This window comes from Tiliqua scincoides, chromosome 3 (genome assembly GCF_035046505.1).
Source record: "Tiliqua scincoides isolate rTilSci1 chromosome 3, rTilSci1.hap2, whole genome shotgun sequence".
Taxonomy (NCBI): Eukaryota; Metazoa; Chordata; class Lepidosauria; order Squamata; family Scincidae; genus Tiliqua; species Tiliqua scincoides.
The window spans coordinates 210,020,001-210,040,684 of record NC_089823.1 but is presented as its reverse complement, the minus strand read 5'-3'; the positions used below and the strand labels follow the sequence as shown (position 1 = coordinate 210,040,684).

The 20,684-nt window shown below is 42.3% G+C and overlaps 1 protein-coding gene across 1 annotated transcript in view; it reads left to right on the top strand.

Moving 5' to 3' along the window:
• The first annotated feature begins 1,321 nt into the window (after positions 1-1,321).
• The window catches only part of ATR (ATR serine/threonine kinase), a 54,323-nt gene continuing 34,960 nt past the window's right edge, over positions 1,322-20,684 (top strand). Inside the window, exons 1-17 of the mRNA XM_066619244.1 lie at positions 1,322-1,405; positions 2,881-2,972; positions 4,351-4,500; positions 5,379-6,268; positions 6,683-6,864; positions 7,529-7,711; positions 8,173-8,399; positions 9,157-9,309; positions 9,656-9,854; positions 13,067-13,326; positions 14,277-14,467; positions 14,568-14,668; positions 15,115-15,286; positions 16,755-16,925; positions 18,033-18,227; positions 19,554-19,739; positions 20,389-20,481. Coding sequence (XP_066475341.1) covers positions 1,347-1,405; positions 2,881-2,972; positions 4,351-4,500; positions 5,379-6,268; positions 6,683-6,864; positions 7,529-7,711; positions 8,173-8,399; positions 9,157-9,309; positions 9,656-9,854; positions 13,067-13,326; positions 14,277-14,467; positions 14,568-14,668; positions 15,115-15,286; positions 16,755-16,925; positions 18,033-18,227; positions 19,554-19,739; positions 20,389-20,481 — 3,504 coding nt within the window. The 5' untranslated portion in view covers positions 1,322-1,346. The remainder of the gene's footprint in view (positions 1,406-2,880; positions 2,973-4,350; positions 4,501-5,378; positions 6,269-6,682; positions 6,865-7,528; positions 7,712-8,172; positions 8,400-9,156; positions 9,310-9,655; positions 9,855-13,066; positions 13,327-14,276; positions 14,468-14,567; positions 14,669-15,114; positions 15,287-16,754; positions 16,926-18,032; positions 18,228-19,553; positions 19,740-20,388; positions 20,482-20,684) is intronic.

Here is a 20,684-nt window from a genome sequence, read left to right as displayed (position 1 = left end):
AAGATTGCAACCTTACAGTCATAAGAACATAAGAACAGCCCCACTGGATCAGGCCATAGGCCCATCTAGTCCAGCTTCCTGTATCTCACAGCGGCCCCAATCCAGGGAGCACACCTGATAACAAGAGACCTGCATCCTGGTGCCCTCCCCTGCATTCTGACATAGCCCATTTCTAAATCAGAAGGTTGCACATAAACATCATGGCTTGTACCCCATAATGGATTTTTCCTCCAGAAACTTGTCCAATCCCCTTTTAAAGGCATCCAGGCCAGATGCTGTCACCACATCCTGTGGCAAGGAGTTCCACAGGCCAACCACAGGCCAAGTAAAGAAATATTTTCTTTTGTCTGTCCTAACTCTCCCTACACTCAATTTTAGTGGATGTCCCCTGGTTCTGGTGTTATATGAGAGTGTAAGGAGCATCTCTCTATCCACTTTATCCTTCCCATGCATAATTTTGTATGTCTCAATCATGTCCCCCCTCAGGTGTCTCTTTTCTAGGCTGAAGAGGCCCAAATGCCATAGCCTTTCCTCATAAGGAAGGTGCCCCAGCCCAGCAATCATCTTAGTTGCCCTCTTTTGTACCTTTTCCATTTCCACTATATCCTTTTTGAGATGTGGCAACCAGAACTGGACACAATACTCCAGGTGTGGCCTTACCATCAATTTGTACAACGGCACTATAATATTAGCTGTTTTGTTCTCAATATCTTTTCTAATGATCCCAAGCATAGAATTGGCCTTCATAGTCCAATCTATGCATGTCTACTCAGAAGAAAGTCCCTTTATAGTCAATGAGGCTTAGTCCCAGGAAAGTGTGGATAGGATTGTAGCCTTAGAGCCCAATCCTATGCATGTTTTCTCAAAAGTAAGCCCCATTATAATCAATGGGACTTACTCCCAGGAAAGTGTGAATAGGATTGCAGCCTTAATTAGCTATATCCAGTACTTAATTTGGGCATGTAGCCTAAAGATGGTTTGCTCTGACCTTCCTTCTGCAAGGACAGCAGTGCAGTTAATCCAAGGCTGCAATCCTATGTATGCTTTCCTGAGAGTAAGCCCCACTGAGGACCATGGAACTTACTTCTGAGTAGACAACCCTACGATTGTGCTCTAACTCTTCCCATCACCCTCGCCCTCCTCCTTTCCTAAGTGCGACCACCGAAGCTCTAACATAGTCCCCGTGCGCAGCAGCAGCTAAGGAGGAAACAGACAAGCGAAACGCGTTTGTAGGAGGTTTGACTCCTGCCAGCCGCCGTCCTACCAGTCCCGGGAAGGAGGCGGGGAGAGATGCGAAGACCAAAGTGAGGTGGCGGGAGAGCAGCAGGGACGGGTCTGCTGGGAAGATGACAGACCAGGGGCTGGAGATGGCCTCCATGATCCCAGCGCTCAGGGGGCTGGGCAGGTAGGCCTGCAGCAGGGGAGGGTCCAGTGGTGGTGGGGGGCTATGAGCGCTCCCTTAATTCCAGAGCCCAGCTGAACCAGGTGGGTAGACCTGGGCTCCCACTCTGATTGCCCCAGGAACCCTCCCTTCCAGGTGGGTAGACCTGGGCTCCAGGCTGGACACAGAGCCCTGATCCACCTGCTGGGTATTCCTGGACTCCTACTCTGACTGCCCCAGGAGCCATCCCTTCCAGGTGGGTAGACCTGGGCTCCAGCCTGGACACAGAGCCCTGATCCACCAACTGGGTAGACCTGGACTCCCACTCTGACTGCCCCAAGAGCCATCCCTTCCAGGTGGGTAGACCTGGGCTCCCAGCTGAACTGGCCCACAGCTACCTTCTGGATAGGCTTTGGCTCCTGGTTGAGCTTGTGGCCTCCCTGGCTGAGGTTTGCTGAGAGGGTGGACCTGGGCTCCCACCTGAACATGAAGCCCACAGCTACCTTCTGGATAGGCTTTGGCTCCTGGTTGAGCTTGTGGCCTCCCTGGCCATTTGCTGGATGTGTAGGCCTGGGCCCCTGCCCACACTAGGAACCCAGATCCACCTGCTGGGTAGACCTGGGCTCCCGGTTGAGCTTAAGGCCTCTGTGGCCATTTAGTAGGCTGGTAGACCTGGGCTCCCTCCTGGACTTGGAGCCCAGATTTACCTGCTGATTCACCTGTGCTCCCATTCCAAGATCTGTTGGCCACCAATGCCATGCCCACTGGACATTTCCCTGGCTCCCATCTTTGCTTCCCACTGGTGAAACAGTTTGGGGGGGCATGCACTCATGGCCCCCCCTGGATCCACCCATGGTCTGCAGCCATAATTTGGCAGAAATGGGTTACGGCAGACTGTGAATGATGACCCAGCAGTGGATCCCCAAGTCACTAGTGGAAGGCAAATGTTTGTGTATTTGAGATTGGCTCCTAGTGAGGAGAATAGGTTTCAACTGAGTTGACTCGTTACTTGACCAGTAGGACTTAATCTCGTATTTTTGCTAGCAAGCTACATAAGGAAGCTTCTCATCATGCACAGAGCTTCTTTACCTCGCCACTTGGGAGCCATGGCTGACCTGATTTGTTCTTCTTGCTATTAGACCTTGCAAGACCTTCTCTAAGTTATCAAAACTAGTATATCTCCTATCTGCAACAATTGAGATTCACTTACTGTCATGTATATCCCTTGTCATTATGTTGCTTAGTCACCAAGTTTGAAGAGGTCCTTTTGAAGTATATTGCAATTTGACATTTAAGAATCTTGATTAATTTGTGTGCTAGTAAAAGTGTGTGTGTGTGGGGGAGAACTTCAAAGTAATCAAACCAAGATTACTTTTGGGAAAAGTTGTTAACTGAAATTCAGTATTTTAATTGTTGCATTATGCAAAGACTTGTAAAATTAGCATAACAGTAAAATGTTGAATGGGCGACACAAATGTAACTATAATTCTTAATTTCAGTGCTAGCCCAGAGGAATATAACGTTGTTGTGCAGAAACCAAGACAAATACTCGGGCAGTTCATTGACCGAATACTTATGGATGTGGATGTTGGTGAGTAAAACAAGACTTTCACTACTTGTGGGGGGCAGATGGTGTGATCTCTGTTGCATATTATTTATCATTAATTTTATATATCAGTGGGCAAGTTCCCAAACACTAGATGAGTTTTCAAACTAAGGGCTCCATACTATACCTGGGCAGCGCCTGTGGCCACCACTCTGCCTGTGCAGCTGCTGTTACAAAAGTGATGTAAAGCACTTCTGTTCGGGCAGTAAGGATGCTGGGCTAGTGCTGAGGCCCACACCAGTCAGCTCTGTGCCTCAGCACTGAGAAGACAACTTGGGGGAGTGGCTAGCAGTAAGTTGGGCCACCAGCCTGAAGTGAGGCTTTTTGGGGAGGGAGGATGACAGGGAGGGAGCTAAAGGGAGGGTGGGCCGGGGGGGAGGATTGGTCCCTGGAGGGGAGGCAGAGAGAGTGGCAGACTGCCACCAAATCCTATGCCCCCTTCTAGCCCATGGAGCCCTATGTGGGCCTCCTAGGCAAAACAGCTGGCACAGCTCCTAGGAAACCCATTAGAATCACTGGGGCTTTACCTGCAGTAAGGGAACAAATGTTCCCTTACACTTAGGAGACTCTGGTGTCAGCCCTGCCCCATAGGATGCAGCAGTGGACATTTTGGTGCCGCTGCTCCTCTGGGTGCCACCAGGGCATGAGATTGGGCTGCTCTTATGCATAGCATAATCTGGGGTGTGGGGGCAAGATGATGAAGGAAGCCAATCTTGTTTAGTTGTAGAATTCCCATCAGTTGATTAACAACAGTGTATATTATCCATGCAATTTGATCTGAAAGTGTGAACAAAAGCAGCGTGCTTGCACTGAGAGGCAGTTTCCCTTTAAAAATGGATGTGTTTTCTTATTTGAATCCATGATTTGTTGGCGTGACATTTGACAAAATGAAAGAGAAACCTTAAAAGAGTGCAGAAGATCATTTCCCAGAGTATAATTCTTCCTCAGAACAACTCAGTTCATTAGAAACCAGAGCTGTCTTGTGCTCCTGCCCGAGATGGTGTGGGAGATCATTGTGGTATATAAACAATTGAAATAACTGAATCTAAGTTATCCATGAGGAAGAGTCATAAGACTCAAAACATGTTGGGCAATAAACAGTCTTCTGCCTACCTTTTTGTTTGTGCATTTGGTTACTTTGCATAGTTCATTTGTTGACATTGAAGAAAGTAAGGGAAGGTCCTGTTTTCTATATTTTGGAAAACCTATATGAAAAGTCCAAACTGCAATTGCAAGATACTTTTGTGGTAGCCATATAGGAATGGTGTTGCAGCACAGCAAATGTTAAATTTGGCTTGAAATAGGAAATAAACTTTGAGTTTCCTATGAGTCATGACATAGTATGAATCTGTTTCCTTTTCAGTGGCCCTAGAACTTGTGAAGAAAACAGAGTCTCAGCCAAGTTCTGTAATGCTGCTTGATTTTATTCTGCATATCATGAAATCATCCCCACTTGTGTTTATAAATGCAACTGGAACTCATAACCAAAGTGACACAGAAACTAACTGTATTGGTGAGTATATTTGGGCATTTATGTTAACTCTCTGGAATTCAGCCACCTTGGGTGCCCTTCCGGGAGAAAGGCGGAATACAAATCGAATAAATTAAATAAATAAATAAAATCAGTGCTGCAAATGATATGACAACAGTGTGCTGTACAGTATTGATTTTCCTTTTCATTGTTTTCTAGAGATCCCTTTTGTGAATTACCTTGTGGTATTTGGATGGGTCCAAATATTAACTTAGTAAAAGATTAATGAATGACCAAAAAAGTGCTGTTATCTGTCTTGAACTATAGAACAGGAAGCTAAATAAATTTGACGTTATGCTTGTTTTAGCTATGTACTGCATTATAACTTAAAATATTTGAATATCTGTTATAGATGTTAGAGTTATGTTAATGCATAGAGGAGCATGTTTTTGGCCTACGTTCAGACACATCACTCTGGATTAATTTTTTCTTTGTAAAGCTCTGGTGAGAATCACCAGAAATGGCAGTGCTTTGAGACTTGGTCAGGGGTGGAAAACTTCTTTCTGGTGGAACCTGAAACTGGCAATGGAATGTATTTGAGGCCACCTCTCGGAAGAGAACTTAATCATGGCACTGAGCTTTGGTCTCCTGTGCTTGTGATCTGAGCTAACAGAGGGCTAAGTAAAGGTCCTGCTCTTGTGACACCTTGTTGAATTTACTGAGGATTATTTTGTTCATTTTAATTGAACAGTTTAATTTTAATTGAAACAAAGCTCTTGGACTGAAACATCATGCATGTCCTGCAGTCTAAAGTAATGAAAGACTTGTTCAGAATTAAGTTTCAATGTTTGGTGGGATTTACTTGGGTTTAAGTGTGTTTAGGTTTGTAGCCATGATTTTCTCTTTATTTTTTTGTCTAGAATTTAGCAATTGGATCATAGCAAGGCTTCTGAGAATTGCTGCCACTCCAAATTGTCACATTTTACATGACAACGTCAGTAAGGTCATTTGTTCTTTACTCTGTCTCTTCAAAGTCAAGAACTGTGCTATCTTTAACTTGTTGACGAGAGAACTGCTGCAACTTCTTCAAGATCTGATTTTACTCCACGAAAGAGATACAGAAATGCACTTCCAGGGGGATTTATTGAGTTGGCCTGTGGTTATGAACAGATTTTCAAGCAACTCCACTGTACATCTGGGCTTTTTAAGTTCTGTCCCATTGCAGTTGATGAGCATGAGCAATGTGGAATGCTTGGAGATAGTGTTGATGCAAATTCTTAAAGATATAGCTCCCGACGTGTTTTTTAAACGACAAGACACCATCCTTTGGGCAATAGGATGCTCTCTGTTGGAGTATGGGAGTCCAAAAGTTAAATCTTGCAGTTTGACTTTTCTTATAGAGCTTATCCAACTAGGAGGGCCTCCGGAGCAGCTTGCTAGCAGTTTCTTCTCCATTTTTTTTGGAATCTTAAAAACCTTGCATGAAATAGATGCTATGAAGTTGCAACTATATGAAGAACCTCTGTCGATGTTGATCAGAGCTTTGTTTCCTTTTAAAAGACATTCCCATGAGAATATTGAGCCCATTTATCTAAACATACTACTGGAGAAACTCCATGCATTGTTTGAAGCCGATGTCCTTAGATTTCTTCCATCTGAGAAGTTAAAAGTAGCCTTATGTCACATACTGCAGTATTTCTTGACATTTGTACCTGCTGGGTATGAATCTGCTGTTCCAGTTAGAAAGACTCGTATTAATAGCATCTGCAGATTTTTTGTTGGAGTCATTGGAAGCCAGGTGGACCAGGAGGTGTGTAAAATGTGATGAAACAACAAAGTCTTTGCATTTGGGTTTAAGGGCAGATGTAAACCTTGTGCAAAGATTGATTTTGGAAAATGTACATATAATAGGTGTTTATGGGTCGCAGTATGGTGTGTGTTTATAATGATCTAATCTTGGCCAACTTCAGGTCCAGATTTTTCTGGCCAACACTGCTCTGGTGTTGGATCGGGCTGCCCATTTAAATGTCACAATAGCTAAAGAATTTGTCTGCAGTTGAAGTGAAGAATCTTGTTTGCCTTCATCAGGGGAATTTTGAGGAGATTTGCAAAAATGGAAGATAATCAGTTTTTGTGATATTGCAGGAACAAATATATTTTTGATTTTTAAAATTGTGTAAGAAATGTGAAGTTGTGCTGACTTTTGTTTGCTTATCTGTCTTAGTATCTTCTGAGTCCACTTTATGCAGCACTAAAGACTGAAGCAGCAGAACTCATTCAGGGGCTTCAGTACAGTAATCGTTGTGAGGCTGATGGCTGGAGCAGCAGTAGTGATGATGTTCCGGAAAAAAGACTGCGTCTGAGTGTCTCCTTAAAGCCATCTAAAAAGTCGCCTGTGCTTACAGAGTATGGTATTTCATTCCACAGAGATTCCTACAGAAATGTGGTTAAATCTTATTAAGTAAATGGTAAAACTGCTGAAAACCCTTTCTTAGTAGCTGCTTTTGAACTGCATTTTACATTTTGGTTTTAAAAAATATATTCTTGTACTGGGTGTTCTGCCATCCCACTTGAGCTGAAACGCTTGAAGTGGCTAAATGTCAGTCTTGAATACAAGGATAATGTGGGGAGAAACACATGCAGCATCTAGTCTTGCTTTTCTTGCCAGGGATCCTGTAATGCTTCAGCTGCAGTGGTGTTAAGTTACAGCTTGCACAGCTGCAGCTTAATCTGATCCCTAGTGTCAGGCTCCCCTGTGTCTTGAACATTTGTATATCCACCTTGGTTTTCTTAGTACTAATTCCTTAAGCCATTTCTGCGCAACGTTGCATATATGAAACAGGGATCAAATGTGTCCATCTGTGGGCTGGGCAGAATGGGTTCATAATCAAAAGTAATTCTTTAAGTTTTAATTTATTGTGTTTCCTTTGTCAAAAGATTTGAGTTTAGATACAATTGGACTTTGCTGTCTTCTGCAGGTGTATTTCCACATTCAGATCTTGTACTGTACTTTAAGGTACCTTTTTTTACAGAAAGCATTCTAAAATAAAATGTTCATTCACATCCTCAGTACTGTGAATATGAACATAAAAAGCATGCTGTGGAATGCTGTAACCAAGAAAATGGAATCTCTTCTGCTTCTCCTGGAGCAAGATACTCTTCCAGTGGACGTTCTACAGACCGTAGAAGGAATTTCTTTAATAGTTCAGCTAGCAGCTCTTTGCACAGTACACTGTACACAGGATGTCAACAGGTAGATGTATCAAATTATCGTTTTCAGTTTTGTTTTTGATAACAGTTCTGTTGCAAAGGTAACATTACAAAAATCATCCAAATCTATAAGTGTCCGCATGTCATTGTTTCACTTACTGTATTGTTGCACATTTAAAAGCAAAGTGGCTTTGTCAACTGTCTTGTTGTTCAGTTGCTCTGTAGAAACATTTGCATTGCTCATTGCTCGGTCAGCTTTTGAGCTGATAAATAAGGCATAGTTGGTGGGATTGTCCTTCACAAGGTGGATAGATGTAACTGGGAGAGGGCCTGGAATAAGCAGTTGTAGAAGGGTTTTTGAAGATCTTTGCTTGCATTTCATGAAATGTCACCCAGAGTATCAGAATTGCTTTATACTGAGATTGGTCTTCAATCTGAAACTGATAACATGCCATCTGATCAAACCATTTCTGTGACCAGATTTCTCATTCTTCTCCTTAACAGCACTGGTCATCGTGCTGATCTACGCGGTTTTCACGCTCGTAAACGTAATACTGTTTGGCCTTCAGAATCGGGGGACAGTGTCCAGATTACCTGGATTTCTTCTGAGTTTATCATGAGAGTAGTTCAAGTCTGTTGGAAGTTGTTAGAGTCTGCTTCACAGATAACTGACCTAGAACCAGTCATCCAAAGACTGGTGAAAATATCTGATGCATTACTTTATATGCAAGGTGAGATGTCATATAAAATAACAGTACTTGTTGTTTAATTGCTGTCTGTAAATTTTAAAAATGTAGTTAGCAAATGTCAGGATCAAGAGAGGGGTCACCAGCGTCTTCATGCTGATCCAGGGCAGTAGGGCCTAGAGGTTACAAGCTCACTCCTTTCCTTCCCCTCTTTGTGCACTCAGCTGAATAAGGAAATATCTTGATAGAATGAATCGGATAACACCAGCCTGAGGTGCTCCCTGGGCAGAAACCCCCGTCCTAGAACAAGACTGAACCCCAGGGATCTCTATCAAAATCATTCTCGCAGGAGTGCTTGCAGAGCAAGGAGAAATGACAATCCACTATACCTTCCATACACATAAAATATAGGCATTTTATGACAGCAAGTATTGAATGGAGGAGCCTTTTGCACTTTCACAGTGCTTTTTGTCACTACATGTGATGAGACTGCTTTGTACCAAATTGGGCTGTTGGTCTATCTGCTCCAGTACTATCTACTCTGACTGATAGGAGGTTTTCAAGGACTCAAGCAGAGGTCTTTCCCAGCTTTACTGCCTGGGATCTTTTCAAGTGGAGGTGCCAGGGGTAAACCTAAACCTCTTAACAAGCAGAGTGTTTGCCCTGCCACCGCCCCCTTCCTAAGCATCTTGGTGGTACTGTGTTTTGAATACAGTAATATTTTCTATTCAGGTGTATGCCTCTTCTTTTTATAAGCCATCTTAGTTAAATTGGTATGGTGTGTGGTTTTTTTCCCCCAAAGTAAAAATCCAGCTTAATGATGAGGTGATTGAAAACCTATTTGGAATATTGTCATTGCCATGGATTTTCAACCATCCTGATGAGTCTTTGCTCAAGCTGCCAGCACTTCATTTAGATCTTCTTGCTTTGAGCCAACAAACTGCAAACTTTTTTGGTAAGCAAAGCTGCTTTGTTACATTTTGTTTATATAGTTCTCTTGCCATGCATTGGAAATATTTGCAAACTTAATACAGGACTTTAAAAGCCCTTTAGCTAGCAATGTGGAAACTGTATTAGCATGAGCTTGTTGGGTTAGCTTACCCTGCAACTTACTTAAAACTAAGTCTTTTCTTCTTAAAGCAGTAACCTTAACTGCAGTCCTTGCTGTGTGAAATGATGAGCTGTTGTGCTCATTAATCGCTAACTGTTCTAAGATGGGAGGTGAATCTGTGTGTGGAAGCTGCTTAAAAAAAATTACTGTTGTAGTACATCTCTAATGGTTGTTTTTCCTCTTCCTTTAGCAACTGAAGCTCAGTCAGAGTGTATCTTTCTTCTTTCTCTAATTCCAAGAAGATTATGTCTGAAGTGGAGAAATTCTGTTTATCATCATGCACTACAGAGTTCCCATGAAGTTATCAGAGCTAACTGCGTTAAAGGATTTCCTATTCTGCTACACCAGTTGGGAGTAAAATCCTACACCACACTGCCTGCACCTCTCCTGTATGTAGTATTTTATGCTTCCAAGTGGTGGGGAAGAATGACTCATTTGCTTGTCAGTAGGAAAGCTGACTTGGAGTTGAGAGTTCAGCCTGTTTTTGATGAGGAGGTTCTCTCCCTGAGGGATCAGGTTTGTAGTTCAGGAGTGCTCCCTGGATCTGGCTCTGCACCTGGATAAACAAGTGGCAGCTATGCCAGGGATACTCCTGCCAAATTTTCAGCTGATGTGCCATCTGCATCCCTTTCTGAGGAGGACACATCTGGCCAGACCTAACAAGTGTGTTCATCACAATCAGTCTGGAGTATTGCACTCAGGGTGACCAGATACAATGGAGGACAGAGTTCCTGTACCTTTCTCCGTTGTATAGAAGAGGGAATTTTGGAAGATGCAACTTTTTAAATTCTCCAAGTTAACCTGCATCTACCAAAATTCCCTCTTCTATACAATGGTTACAGGCATAGGCACTCTGTCCGTCCTTGTATCTGGTCACCCTCAATGTGCTATACTTAGGGTTACTCTTGTAGTATTCAGGAATGATGGAAGGATTTTCAGATTCTTGTCACTGACGCAAATGCTAAACAGTCACAGACCTTTTAAAAGCTTTTGGAGGCTTTTATTTACAGCTATTTACAGACTAATTGATTCAGTTTGGATACAGACGTTTACCCCTCGTTTTTTTCTTAGTTCGAGAACCACACCCAGAACTTCATATTAAATGCCTTGAAACAAACAAGTACCCATGTGACACTGCATGTCACTTCCACCTCCTTATTGGGCATATTATGACACTTGTTTGGTGCATGGTTCCAGCTCTAACTAGGAAGTCATTTTGCCCTTCCAAGGAAAAGTTCCTGGCCCACAACTTTGGTTACACAAGACCCTGGAATTTTCCTTTTTGGGAAAGCTATGATGTGCATGTTCTCTTTGTTCAGGTCACTTTGACATAATGGCTATCCTGTTTTTAAGAGAAACACCAGTCCTTTTCTTGGCTCCAATTTCAGTTATTTTTCTCATCTGAAGAGAAGTTAGGTTAACCCTCTAAAATCTCTATCAGGAACTAACAACAAATTGCAAAATGCTGCGGCCTGGGGCCAAGAGGGGGCCTGTGCATGGAACATATTATTCTTGTCCTACACTAGCTTCATTGGCAACAAGTATGTCACTGGAGTTCAATTCAAGGTGTGTGGGGTATGACTTTTAAAGCCTGAACAAGCTTGTACCAGGATATTTGGAGGACCACCTCTCCCCACATAAATCTACCTGCCCACTTTGATCATCAGCAGGGGCCTGCTCTGTTTCTCCACTCTTTTTGGAGATGTGATTGATGGGGACACAGGACCAAGCCTTTTCACTCACAGTCCCCAGGGTTTGAAATTGCCTTCACGAAAGACTTGGTTGGCCCTTTCAGTGGTTTTCTTTCAACGTTCATTTAGAACATTTTTGTTGAGATTTTTGTCATTGATATACTTTACTTTTTTGTTTTTAACTGATTGCTTTTTAAAAAATAAAGTTTTTTATTTTTATTTTTACAGGATGTGAGCTACCTTAGGGCTTTTTAGGGAGTGGAAAGGTGAACTATAAATGCCCAGATAAATACAAATAAAATATCACTTTCCTCTATCTGTTCCTAGTTCAGAAGTACTATATATGGAAGTTTATTGCAGGCAACTGATTGGAACATGTCCATTTTTTAGACTTTCTAGGGCAGTGGTTCTCAAACTGGTGGGTTGTGACCCACCAGTTTGTGTAACACTTCTCCCGTCCCTTTAAGGGGCGGGGGAGGGAGGCAGGATCGCATCGCTAAGGGGGACGAGGGGGGGGTGCTTGTGACTTACTTTGTACAATGTAGTGCTGCAGCAGGCTGCAGGAAGTGTGGGGAGCCCTGCGCAGCCCTCCGCAGCGGTCCCCGATGCTTGGAACCTGCAATAGAAGTGGGTGCAAAGCACTTCTGTTTTGTAGGAGATGCTTTGCGCCCACTTTGATGGCAGATTCGAAGCGTAGGAGAGTGCTGCGCAGGGCTCCCTGCACCTCCTGCAGCCTGCTGCAGCCCTACATTGTATAAAGTAAGTGCAAAGCACCCCCCTCGCCCCCTTAGCTGGGGGTTGTGTCGCTGCCCTAGCCCCTCCCCGGCGAGAACTTACTGAGGGAGTAACGCTCCCTCAAAGTTTGAGAACCACTGTTCTAGGGTATACGTGGCTGCAGCTCTTACAATAAAATGTTTTAAAAGTCTTGCTCAAACACTGTAGCATGATCTCAATGCCTTTTGCCAGCTTTCCTCTGTCTTCTCTTAGCATGATTAGTCTTTTCTCCTTTTCTTCTTTAGTGCTGGCTTGCTTTGTTCATTTTTGCTTTTGCTGGGAAGACTATGCTCCTCTTTTCATGCTTGGTTTCTTGATCCTTGTCCTCCTCAATATCTAGTGAACTGACTTGGTCTATCTTTACTTTGTCTATTGGAGAGATAGCATTGCTTTCTTCTCCAGCTAGTCTGGGAAGATGGGAAAGGGGATGCCATAGCTTTTGCTGATTCTGTTCAATCACTTCAACAAGGTCTTGGATGGGTGCATGGCTAGCCAAGCAGCGGGAACTGCAGTAGCATTAAAACATTTTCTTTTCATATAACATCTGTGCATAGCCTGATTTGCAGGGCAGAAATGTTTGATTTGAATGGGCTAGTAAAGTATAAGACACAAATGGGGAATATTATGGATCTTTATACAGGTGTGCGCCACTTAATGATGGGGATACGTTCTCCGGTCCCCATTGTTATATGATTAGGTCATTAAATGAACATTTAGTCCAATCTATTGCCTTTGTTGTGTAAACAGACACTCCCTGCCAGACACTAGCTGGCTACACAGGCGACTGGAGAGGGATTGCTTCTTCTTTGCATTAAGAGCCTCTCTGTTGTGTAAACAGACACTCTGCTGCAGGCTATGGGAGACACAATTGCCTCATTAAGAGCATCTTTATTGTGCTTTGACCACTGTCATATATGCGGCCCGTCATTAAGCTAATGGTTGTTAAGCGGCGTATGGTTGTATTTATATTTATGGGCTTGTGTTGGGAGAAGATGAGATGCGATGGCACTCAAAATAAATATATAGATTTGAAAGTGGTACATGCAGGTTGGCAATCCTTATCTCTAGTTTGAAAGTGTTATTACAGATGCTTCTGTCACTTGTCACAGATTCTACAGTCACTTATTTTCTTTCAGAGACCGCGTAAGAGATGAATCTCTGTTAGTTCAGAAAGCTTATGCAAGTATCATTGGAAAATTAGCTTGCTGCCTTTCGGGCAACATTCACTTAAAAGCATCTTCAACTGAACCTGACATCCAGCTGCCAAATGATAGCATTCTCTGTAGCAGACTTGTTGTGACTTCTTCTTGTGAGGAAATATGTCCAGTAAAAGCTGATATTTTCCAGCCATTTTTAAGTTTCCTTGAAAGCAGTGTACTCAGTTCTGTAAAGCTTGGTGAGTTACTTTCTGCCTACTTCAGTCACTGTACTTTTTTCTCCTGGTTTTTTTCTGCTGTTTCTTAGTTGTATCTTTTAATATTTATCAAACATGTTTAAGTTGAGCTAGTGGTGACTTTCAGGCATGGGAGTTCTTTTGCATGTGTGGCGTCCCCTACCTGTAAGAACTTTCACATTTGTTCTTGTAGATGAAGAAACTGACAGGGATGAATTCTTGCAAGATGAGAGAGTTCATGGGAATAGCCTTCATTGCTGGGAGTTGTGTTGCTCCTTCCTGCAAATGCCTCTTCCTTTTGGGAAATGAGAGCTCATCTCAGCGATCATATAGAGGCCTCCAGGGGACTTCTCAGCAGCACAAAAGTCATGCAGCCCTTTCAGCTTAGCAGGCATCAGTTCTGGCGAAATGTCCCCTCACATTTCCCAGAAAGAGAGAGAGGTGTTGGTGAGAATGAGGTGGCATGTGACTATGTGGTCTCATGGCTTTTTGTGAGGAGAATGGCAGTGCTGATTTCTCACCTGTCTGGAAGAGAGAGGAACTCTCATGCTCTCAGTCTGGTCAAGGGAAAGTGGCTTGACGTGCTAGAGACGTTACCATCAGGCACCAGCTGCCTGACCTTGAGCTAAAATAATGAGGAGGCATTGTTACATAGTCAGTCTAAACCCGCGTACGTTACCAACTTTTAGAAACCAAAGCCATGAGATAGCAGCGGTGTTCGAATACCACTTAGAATGGGAACAATTTGTGTGAATGAAGTCATAATGAGTCTTGAGATGCTTGCTACTTTGTGAAAACCATTGTAATTTGGAAGGACTCTGAAGTTATACACTTTTACAAGAGATTTCTAATGATGTATACGTGATGCTACACTGCATGCCATATGAACTTTGCTCAGAGACCTACAATTTTGAATATGTAACTGTTTCCCTCTTTTCTTCTCTTCTTTTTAGTTCTAATAGAAAACATTCCTCTACTTTGTAAGCACCTGGACTTCAGAGAGGATGAACTGAATGTGAAAGCTGTCATTGGGGCTTTCTTAAAGCTAATGGAAGATCCAGACAAAGATGTAAGAGTTGCTTTTAGTGGGCAAATCAAATGCATTTTAGAATCTTCGGATGCTGAGGAAGGATTCATAAAAGAGGTGAACCTTAAGTGCTTTGTACCATGCAAGAAATACATGGCTGTTTCAAAATATAATTGCAATTATGAATATTGTACTCATTTCACATTTGCTGTTTTAGCTCATCATTTCCAGAATGAAAGAGGCTTATACCAAGGCTACAATATCAAGAAATGGTGAGCTGAAGGATACACTAATTCTTACAACAGGAGATATTGGAAGGTACTCATGGGTCTTTTCTTAACCTCTTATTAGTATTTCAGTTAAGGAGATTTTGCATGTAAAAGCATGAATATTAAATCTCTCAGTGTTTTAAATTGTTGCTTCCATATTTAGGGCCCAATCCTATCCAATTTTCCAGCACCAATGCAGCCCTGAGGTAAAGGAACCAAAGTTTCCTTACCTTGAGGAGGCCTCCACTTCTGCCATCCCCCTCCCACTCAAGATGCAGTGCAAGTCCTGTTGGTTTGGCTGCATCAGTGATGGAAAGTTGGGTAAGATTGGGCCCTCAGTTAAGTCTGTATAAGACTGAACAAATTAAACACAGTTTAATTTGTGTTAGCAAGTTTTACACAAATTAGAGTTTTCATATCCTATTTTTGCATGACTGGTGTTGTGTGTTCAGCATTGTGTATTGGTAATACTATTTCTTTTACTATTCTGTTAAGGGCTGCAAAAGGGGATTTGGTGGCGTTCGCGCTCTTGCACTTGCTGCATTGCTTGCTGTCCAAATCAGCATCTGTGGCTGGAGCAGCATATACAGAAATCAGAACATTGGCAGCTGCCAAGTCGGTGAAGCTGCAGGCTTTTTTCAGTCAGTACAAGAAACGCATCTGTCAGGTAAAGATTGCTAATAGGGAGGCTACATTGTATTGACTTCTGTGCTGGGCTAACATCTTCTCCCTCTTCTACCCTGCCTCTTATTCTGCCTCCTTATTCTGCAACGTGGACAACGACATGTTTGTGTACTTCTGGCACCATGCAAGTTCAAAAGGCATTCACTCTGAGCAATTCTGTACCCACCAGCATCAATGGCTCACCTAGTTGCTGCTTAGACAAACATGCACATGTTCAAGCCGTAAGTTCCGTGGGAGATGCTAGGCAACCGGTTAGAATATCCACTCCCTGAACTCTTTTGCAGCTTGTTTGATCATAGACTTATTGAACCTGTGGAACTGTCTTATATTGAGGCAGACCTCGGTCTATATTGTCTGTACTGACAGGCAGCCACGCTCCTGGTTATCATGCCAAAATTTCTTCCCAGACCTCTTTGGAGATGGCAGGAATTGAACCTGGGAATTTCCATATGCTATAGCTCACTAGGTGGGTCCCCATTAATTTTAATGTGTATTTTATTTTTACTATATTAGATTTGATGCTATCATAATATGTGACTGCATTTGGGGAAATGCTACAGATCTGTACTTTTCACAGGCTACTACCGTATGTGTAGACTGTTAACGATGATAGTCAATGGGGCTTACTCCTGGGTAAGTGTGGATAGGATTGCAGCCTTTTGGATGTTTGGGGAATGTTTTTTTGGGATGTTTTTTTAAATAGATCAGCTTGGGTGAGTTCGGAAGGTTCTTTATTTTAAATGCATGCTAAAAGTTATGGTAAACTTTTAATTTACAATCCTAACCCCTTTTGTCAGTGCTTTCCAGCACTGGCACAGCGGTGCCTATGGGACATGTGCTGCATCCTGCGTTTGGGTGTCACTCACGGAGGCCTCCTCAAAGTAAGGGAATGTTTGTTCCCTTACCTCAGAGCTGCATTGCCCTTATGTCAGTGCTGGAAAGCACTGACATAATGGGGTTAGGATTGCACCCTTAATTGATTTGATTTTGTTGTATGTGGGGTGCTAAAATTTTTCCTGCTTGATGCGGTCACTTCTGGCCATAACATCACTTCCAGGTTAATGAAATCACTTCTGGTGGGTCCCGACAGATTGTAATTCTGAAAAGTGGGTCTTAGTGCTAAAAAGTTTGAGAACTACTGGCCTAGTGGTTTCCATGGAAATGGGAAAATGTTTGGGGAATGACATCAATATTGCTATTTGATCTTTTTGGGTCTGACATGAGGTTTCTGACTGAGACTGTTAAATGTTAAAGAATGTTAGAAGAAATAAACTACTTTCTTATTAATAGTCAAATAGTTTTTGTCATAATTTTATTAAGTAAGTCTGCAATCCTATGCACACTTACCTGGGATGTGCAGTGGGACATTTCTGAATAATCATGCATACGGTTGCACTGTAAGAATTTGTTTCATTAGAAATTAATAGTAAAATGTGTTTTTCAATGCTTAGTTTTTAGTGGAATCACTGCACTCCAATCAGATGGCCATGCTTTCTAACACTCCCTGCCAAAGCAATGAAATGCAGAAAAAAGAGATTGCTCATCAGAGAGAGGCAGCCCTGGACACATTATCTGAAATTGCCAATGTCTTTGACTTTCCAGACCTCAATCGTTTTCTCAGTGTAAGTTAATAGTATTCCTTTGGAATGTAACATTAAGTTTCCTCCTGTTTCTACTGTTTCCTATTGCAACATTCTTTCATTTTTGAACTGCAGGTAGTGGCCTAGGGTTGTTGGATTTCCACATTTGTTTGCATCTGGAAGGGAAATGGAGTTCAGGGGAGTGCTGCTTTCTTTCCAAGATTTCCCTTCCACACTATATGTGGACCTTCCTCCTCTTTCTCCTAAATTTTTCTGGGAAGACTTCTTTCTGCTTGTTTTAGGAAGGCGTCTTTCAAAAGCAGTCAGTGCTACTTGATGGCTGTGTCCCTCTGCTGGATAGGTAGTTGATTCTGCAGAAGATTTCAGGAGGTGACACTGGAGTAAGACAATTGCAATTGCCAGTATGCAAAAGGAATCCTCTGACTAAAGGAGGACTTGGGGTCAGACTAGTCATTATGGGGCAGACACATGCATGATTCTTTATGACTGCCTCCATCATGGGTAATCTGGCCCTTAACTTTGAAAGACCTCAGTCCTGAAACCTACAATGGAGCAAAGGTGCTTGGGAATGATGGCTTCCACAGAAAATCTTGACATTAGGCTAAATGAAAACACTTACTGGTTATAGGAATGTACATATGTTGTATTTAAAGAGCTGAATATAGCATGATGGTTAATGCTAATCAGCGAGACATTAGTTTGAAATTTGTGAAGACACTGAGACTCCTGCTCAGATTCAGCTCCCATCTGCAACATAAGGATAATAATAGTATTTGCCTTGACCATAGGAAGCTGTTTTATAATCTACTCAGAGATTGAACTTGGAGCAATCTGCATGTAAAGTATGTGCTTTTCTACAGAGCTGTGGTCCCTCCCCCTACATGGTAGTATTATAAGTTTTACAGCAGGATAAGGCATGTGAAATAATTTGAGTGCTCAAAAGCACTGTACACATACTTCGCAGCAGCTGTTGTAAGTTTTATTTTTCTCCCTTTGTTGAAAAATATACGGGCATTTTATGTGCTTGGAGCACGTGCATTTCTTAATTATAAGTACAGAAGTTTATTTTCACTGACACAAAGGATGGGAATGAGTTTTCAAAGGAGCAGCTATCTCTTATTTTTTCAGAGGATTCTCCAGGATCTTTTGCCTGACCTTGCTGCCAAGGCCAGCCCTGCCGCTTCTGCGCTTATCCGAACGATAGCAAAACAGCTGAATGTAAACCGCAGAGAGATCCTCATCAACAACTTCAAGTATATCTTCTCTCATCTAGTCTGCTTCTGTAGTAAGGATGAGCTGGAGCGAGCACTGCACTATCTCAAGGTAACTGTTGAATTGTGTGCACAAAAGCTTGAACAATTAAGAGTTGAACTAGTTGGGGATTGCATTGAAATTGAAACACAAATAAGTGGCACCCTCACATTCAGAAGTTAGTGCAAGCATGCAATAACTTATTGAACCAATGAGATATCTGGGATCCTCCTGGTTCTTTAAAAAAAATTATTTTTGTCAGCAAAAACAGGTTTCAGTTAATAGCTGCCATTATCCCTGGCTGCATAACCAAAACTGACCTCTTCAATTTCATCTGACTGATGTTTATTGGGAATAGTCTCCAAAAAGCTGTAGGAGCTTTCAGTGGACTGTCTGGAGATGGGATTGTGTGAAGTCACTAGTCTGTGATACTTGACTCAGAGGTTGCATTTTCTGTATGTAAGAACATAAGAAAAGTCCTATTGAATCAGGACAAATACACATCCAGTCCAGCATACAACTTCCCACAGCCATCAATAATAATAATAATAATAATAATAATAATAATAATAATAATAATAATAATAAACAGTATTTATATACCGCTTTTCAACTAAAAGTTCACAAAGCGGTTTACAGAGAAAAATCAAATAACTAAATGGCTCCCTGTCCCAAAAGGGCTCATAATCTAAAAAGATGCAAATGAATACCAGCAGACAGCCACTAGAACAGACAGTGCTGGGGTGAGGTGGGCCAGAAGCTGAACTGGCACGAACCCCTTAAAGGGAACATTGTTTGGGAGGCATTCTGGCATCCTCCTGAATCTGATGGTGCTTTTCATACTTAGTGGTTCACAGTCTACTACAGGGGTGCCCAAACCCTGGTCCTGGGGCCACATGTGGTCCTCAAGGCTTCTCAATGCGGCCCTCGGGGAGCCCCCAGTCTTCAATGAGCCTCTGGCCCTCCGGAGATTTGTTGGAGCCCACACTGGCCCGACGCAACTGCTCTCAGCGTGAGGGCAACTGTTTGACCTCTCATGTGAGCTGTGGGATGAGGGCTCCCGCCACTACTTGCTTTTTCATGTCTGTGATGCAGCAGAGGCAGCAAAGGAAAGGTCAGCCTTTCTTTGTGCAAGGCCTTTTATAGGCCTTGAGCTATTGCAAGACCTTCATTCATTCATGTAAGTTCATCTTTAATATATTCATTTATGTAAACTTATGCAAATCTATTCAAATTTTAATGTAAATTAATTCTTATTTTTCCCTGGCCCCTGAAACAGTGTCAGAGAGATGATGTGGCCCTCCTGCCAAAAACTTTGGACACCCCTGGTCTACTACAGTATTTTATTCGTGTGCTTGGATGTTGCCTTGTTAATCTTTTGGCATTGGTACCTTACAGAATGAAACGGAGATAGAACTGGGAAGCTTGCTGAGACAGGACTATCAGGGATTGCATAATGAATTATTGCTTCGTATAGGAGAGCACTATCAGCAAGTCTTCAATGGTTTATCAATTCTGGCTTCGTTTGCATCTAACGATGACCCATATCAGGGACCTAAGGATATAACCTCTCCTGAGTTAATGGTAAGCAGCAATGCCATCACGGTTTCCTCTGTGCTACTAATAGGAAAGGGATGAGTTGTACTAATATGGTACATCTTTTAAAAACATGCAGCACAGATGGCATTCCATTGCATTTGGAGAAGAGTCTTTAATAGAGGCATATCTTGGAGATGAGTGGATGAGAAGCTAACAACTTGTGTTCATATCCCACGTAGCAAAACTGTGAATGTAATGCTCTGTGGCGTATTCTGGCTCAGATATACAAGAGTGACCTATGTTGCTAGACAGCATTAGGGTGTTTTAGCATATTCCTAGTAAATTACCCTTGTTCAATATAGAACAGTTTTGGACCAGTGGTTATGTTAAAAAGCATTCACTCTTCAATGAACGCAGAGCTCTATTCAGTTTGCCCAGAGAAGTTCACTTCTTTCAGAGTGACTGCCACGAGTTGACTCTGCAGTCGGAGATTACATAGTCACCAGGTCCAGTTTTCACTGTCCTCTCTGTTAACAGTTATGATGTGAATGGAAATAATGTATCTCAGATTGCTGTTTATAACAGAATGAAAATACAACTGCCTATTTAAGAGCTAAATGGTGGAATTTTAACAGTATCAGGTATTAAAAATACTTCAAAACAGTCTCACAGTTTTATTTTTGTAAACATGCAGGCTGATTATCTGCAACCAAAACTGCTGGGCATCTTGGCTTTCTTCAACATGCAGCTATTGAGCTCCAGTATTGGTATTGAAGATAAGAAAATGGTGAGTAAACTGCCTGTCTAGAAAGTAGAACAGATATGGTTATATTTGGTGTTTTACTTTTCTGGGTATGCACTTGCATACACACACAGGCATGCACGGGTACCAAAATATTGACTTAAGCTGGTGACCAAAGCTTTGTGTAGTAGTTTCTTGAATGACGGCTGGTGCTTGTAGGTTATATTTCCTCTCTGGCTGGTAATGGT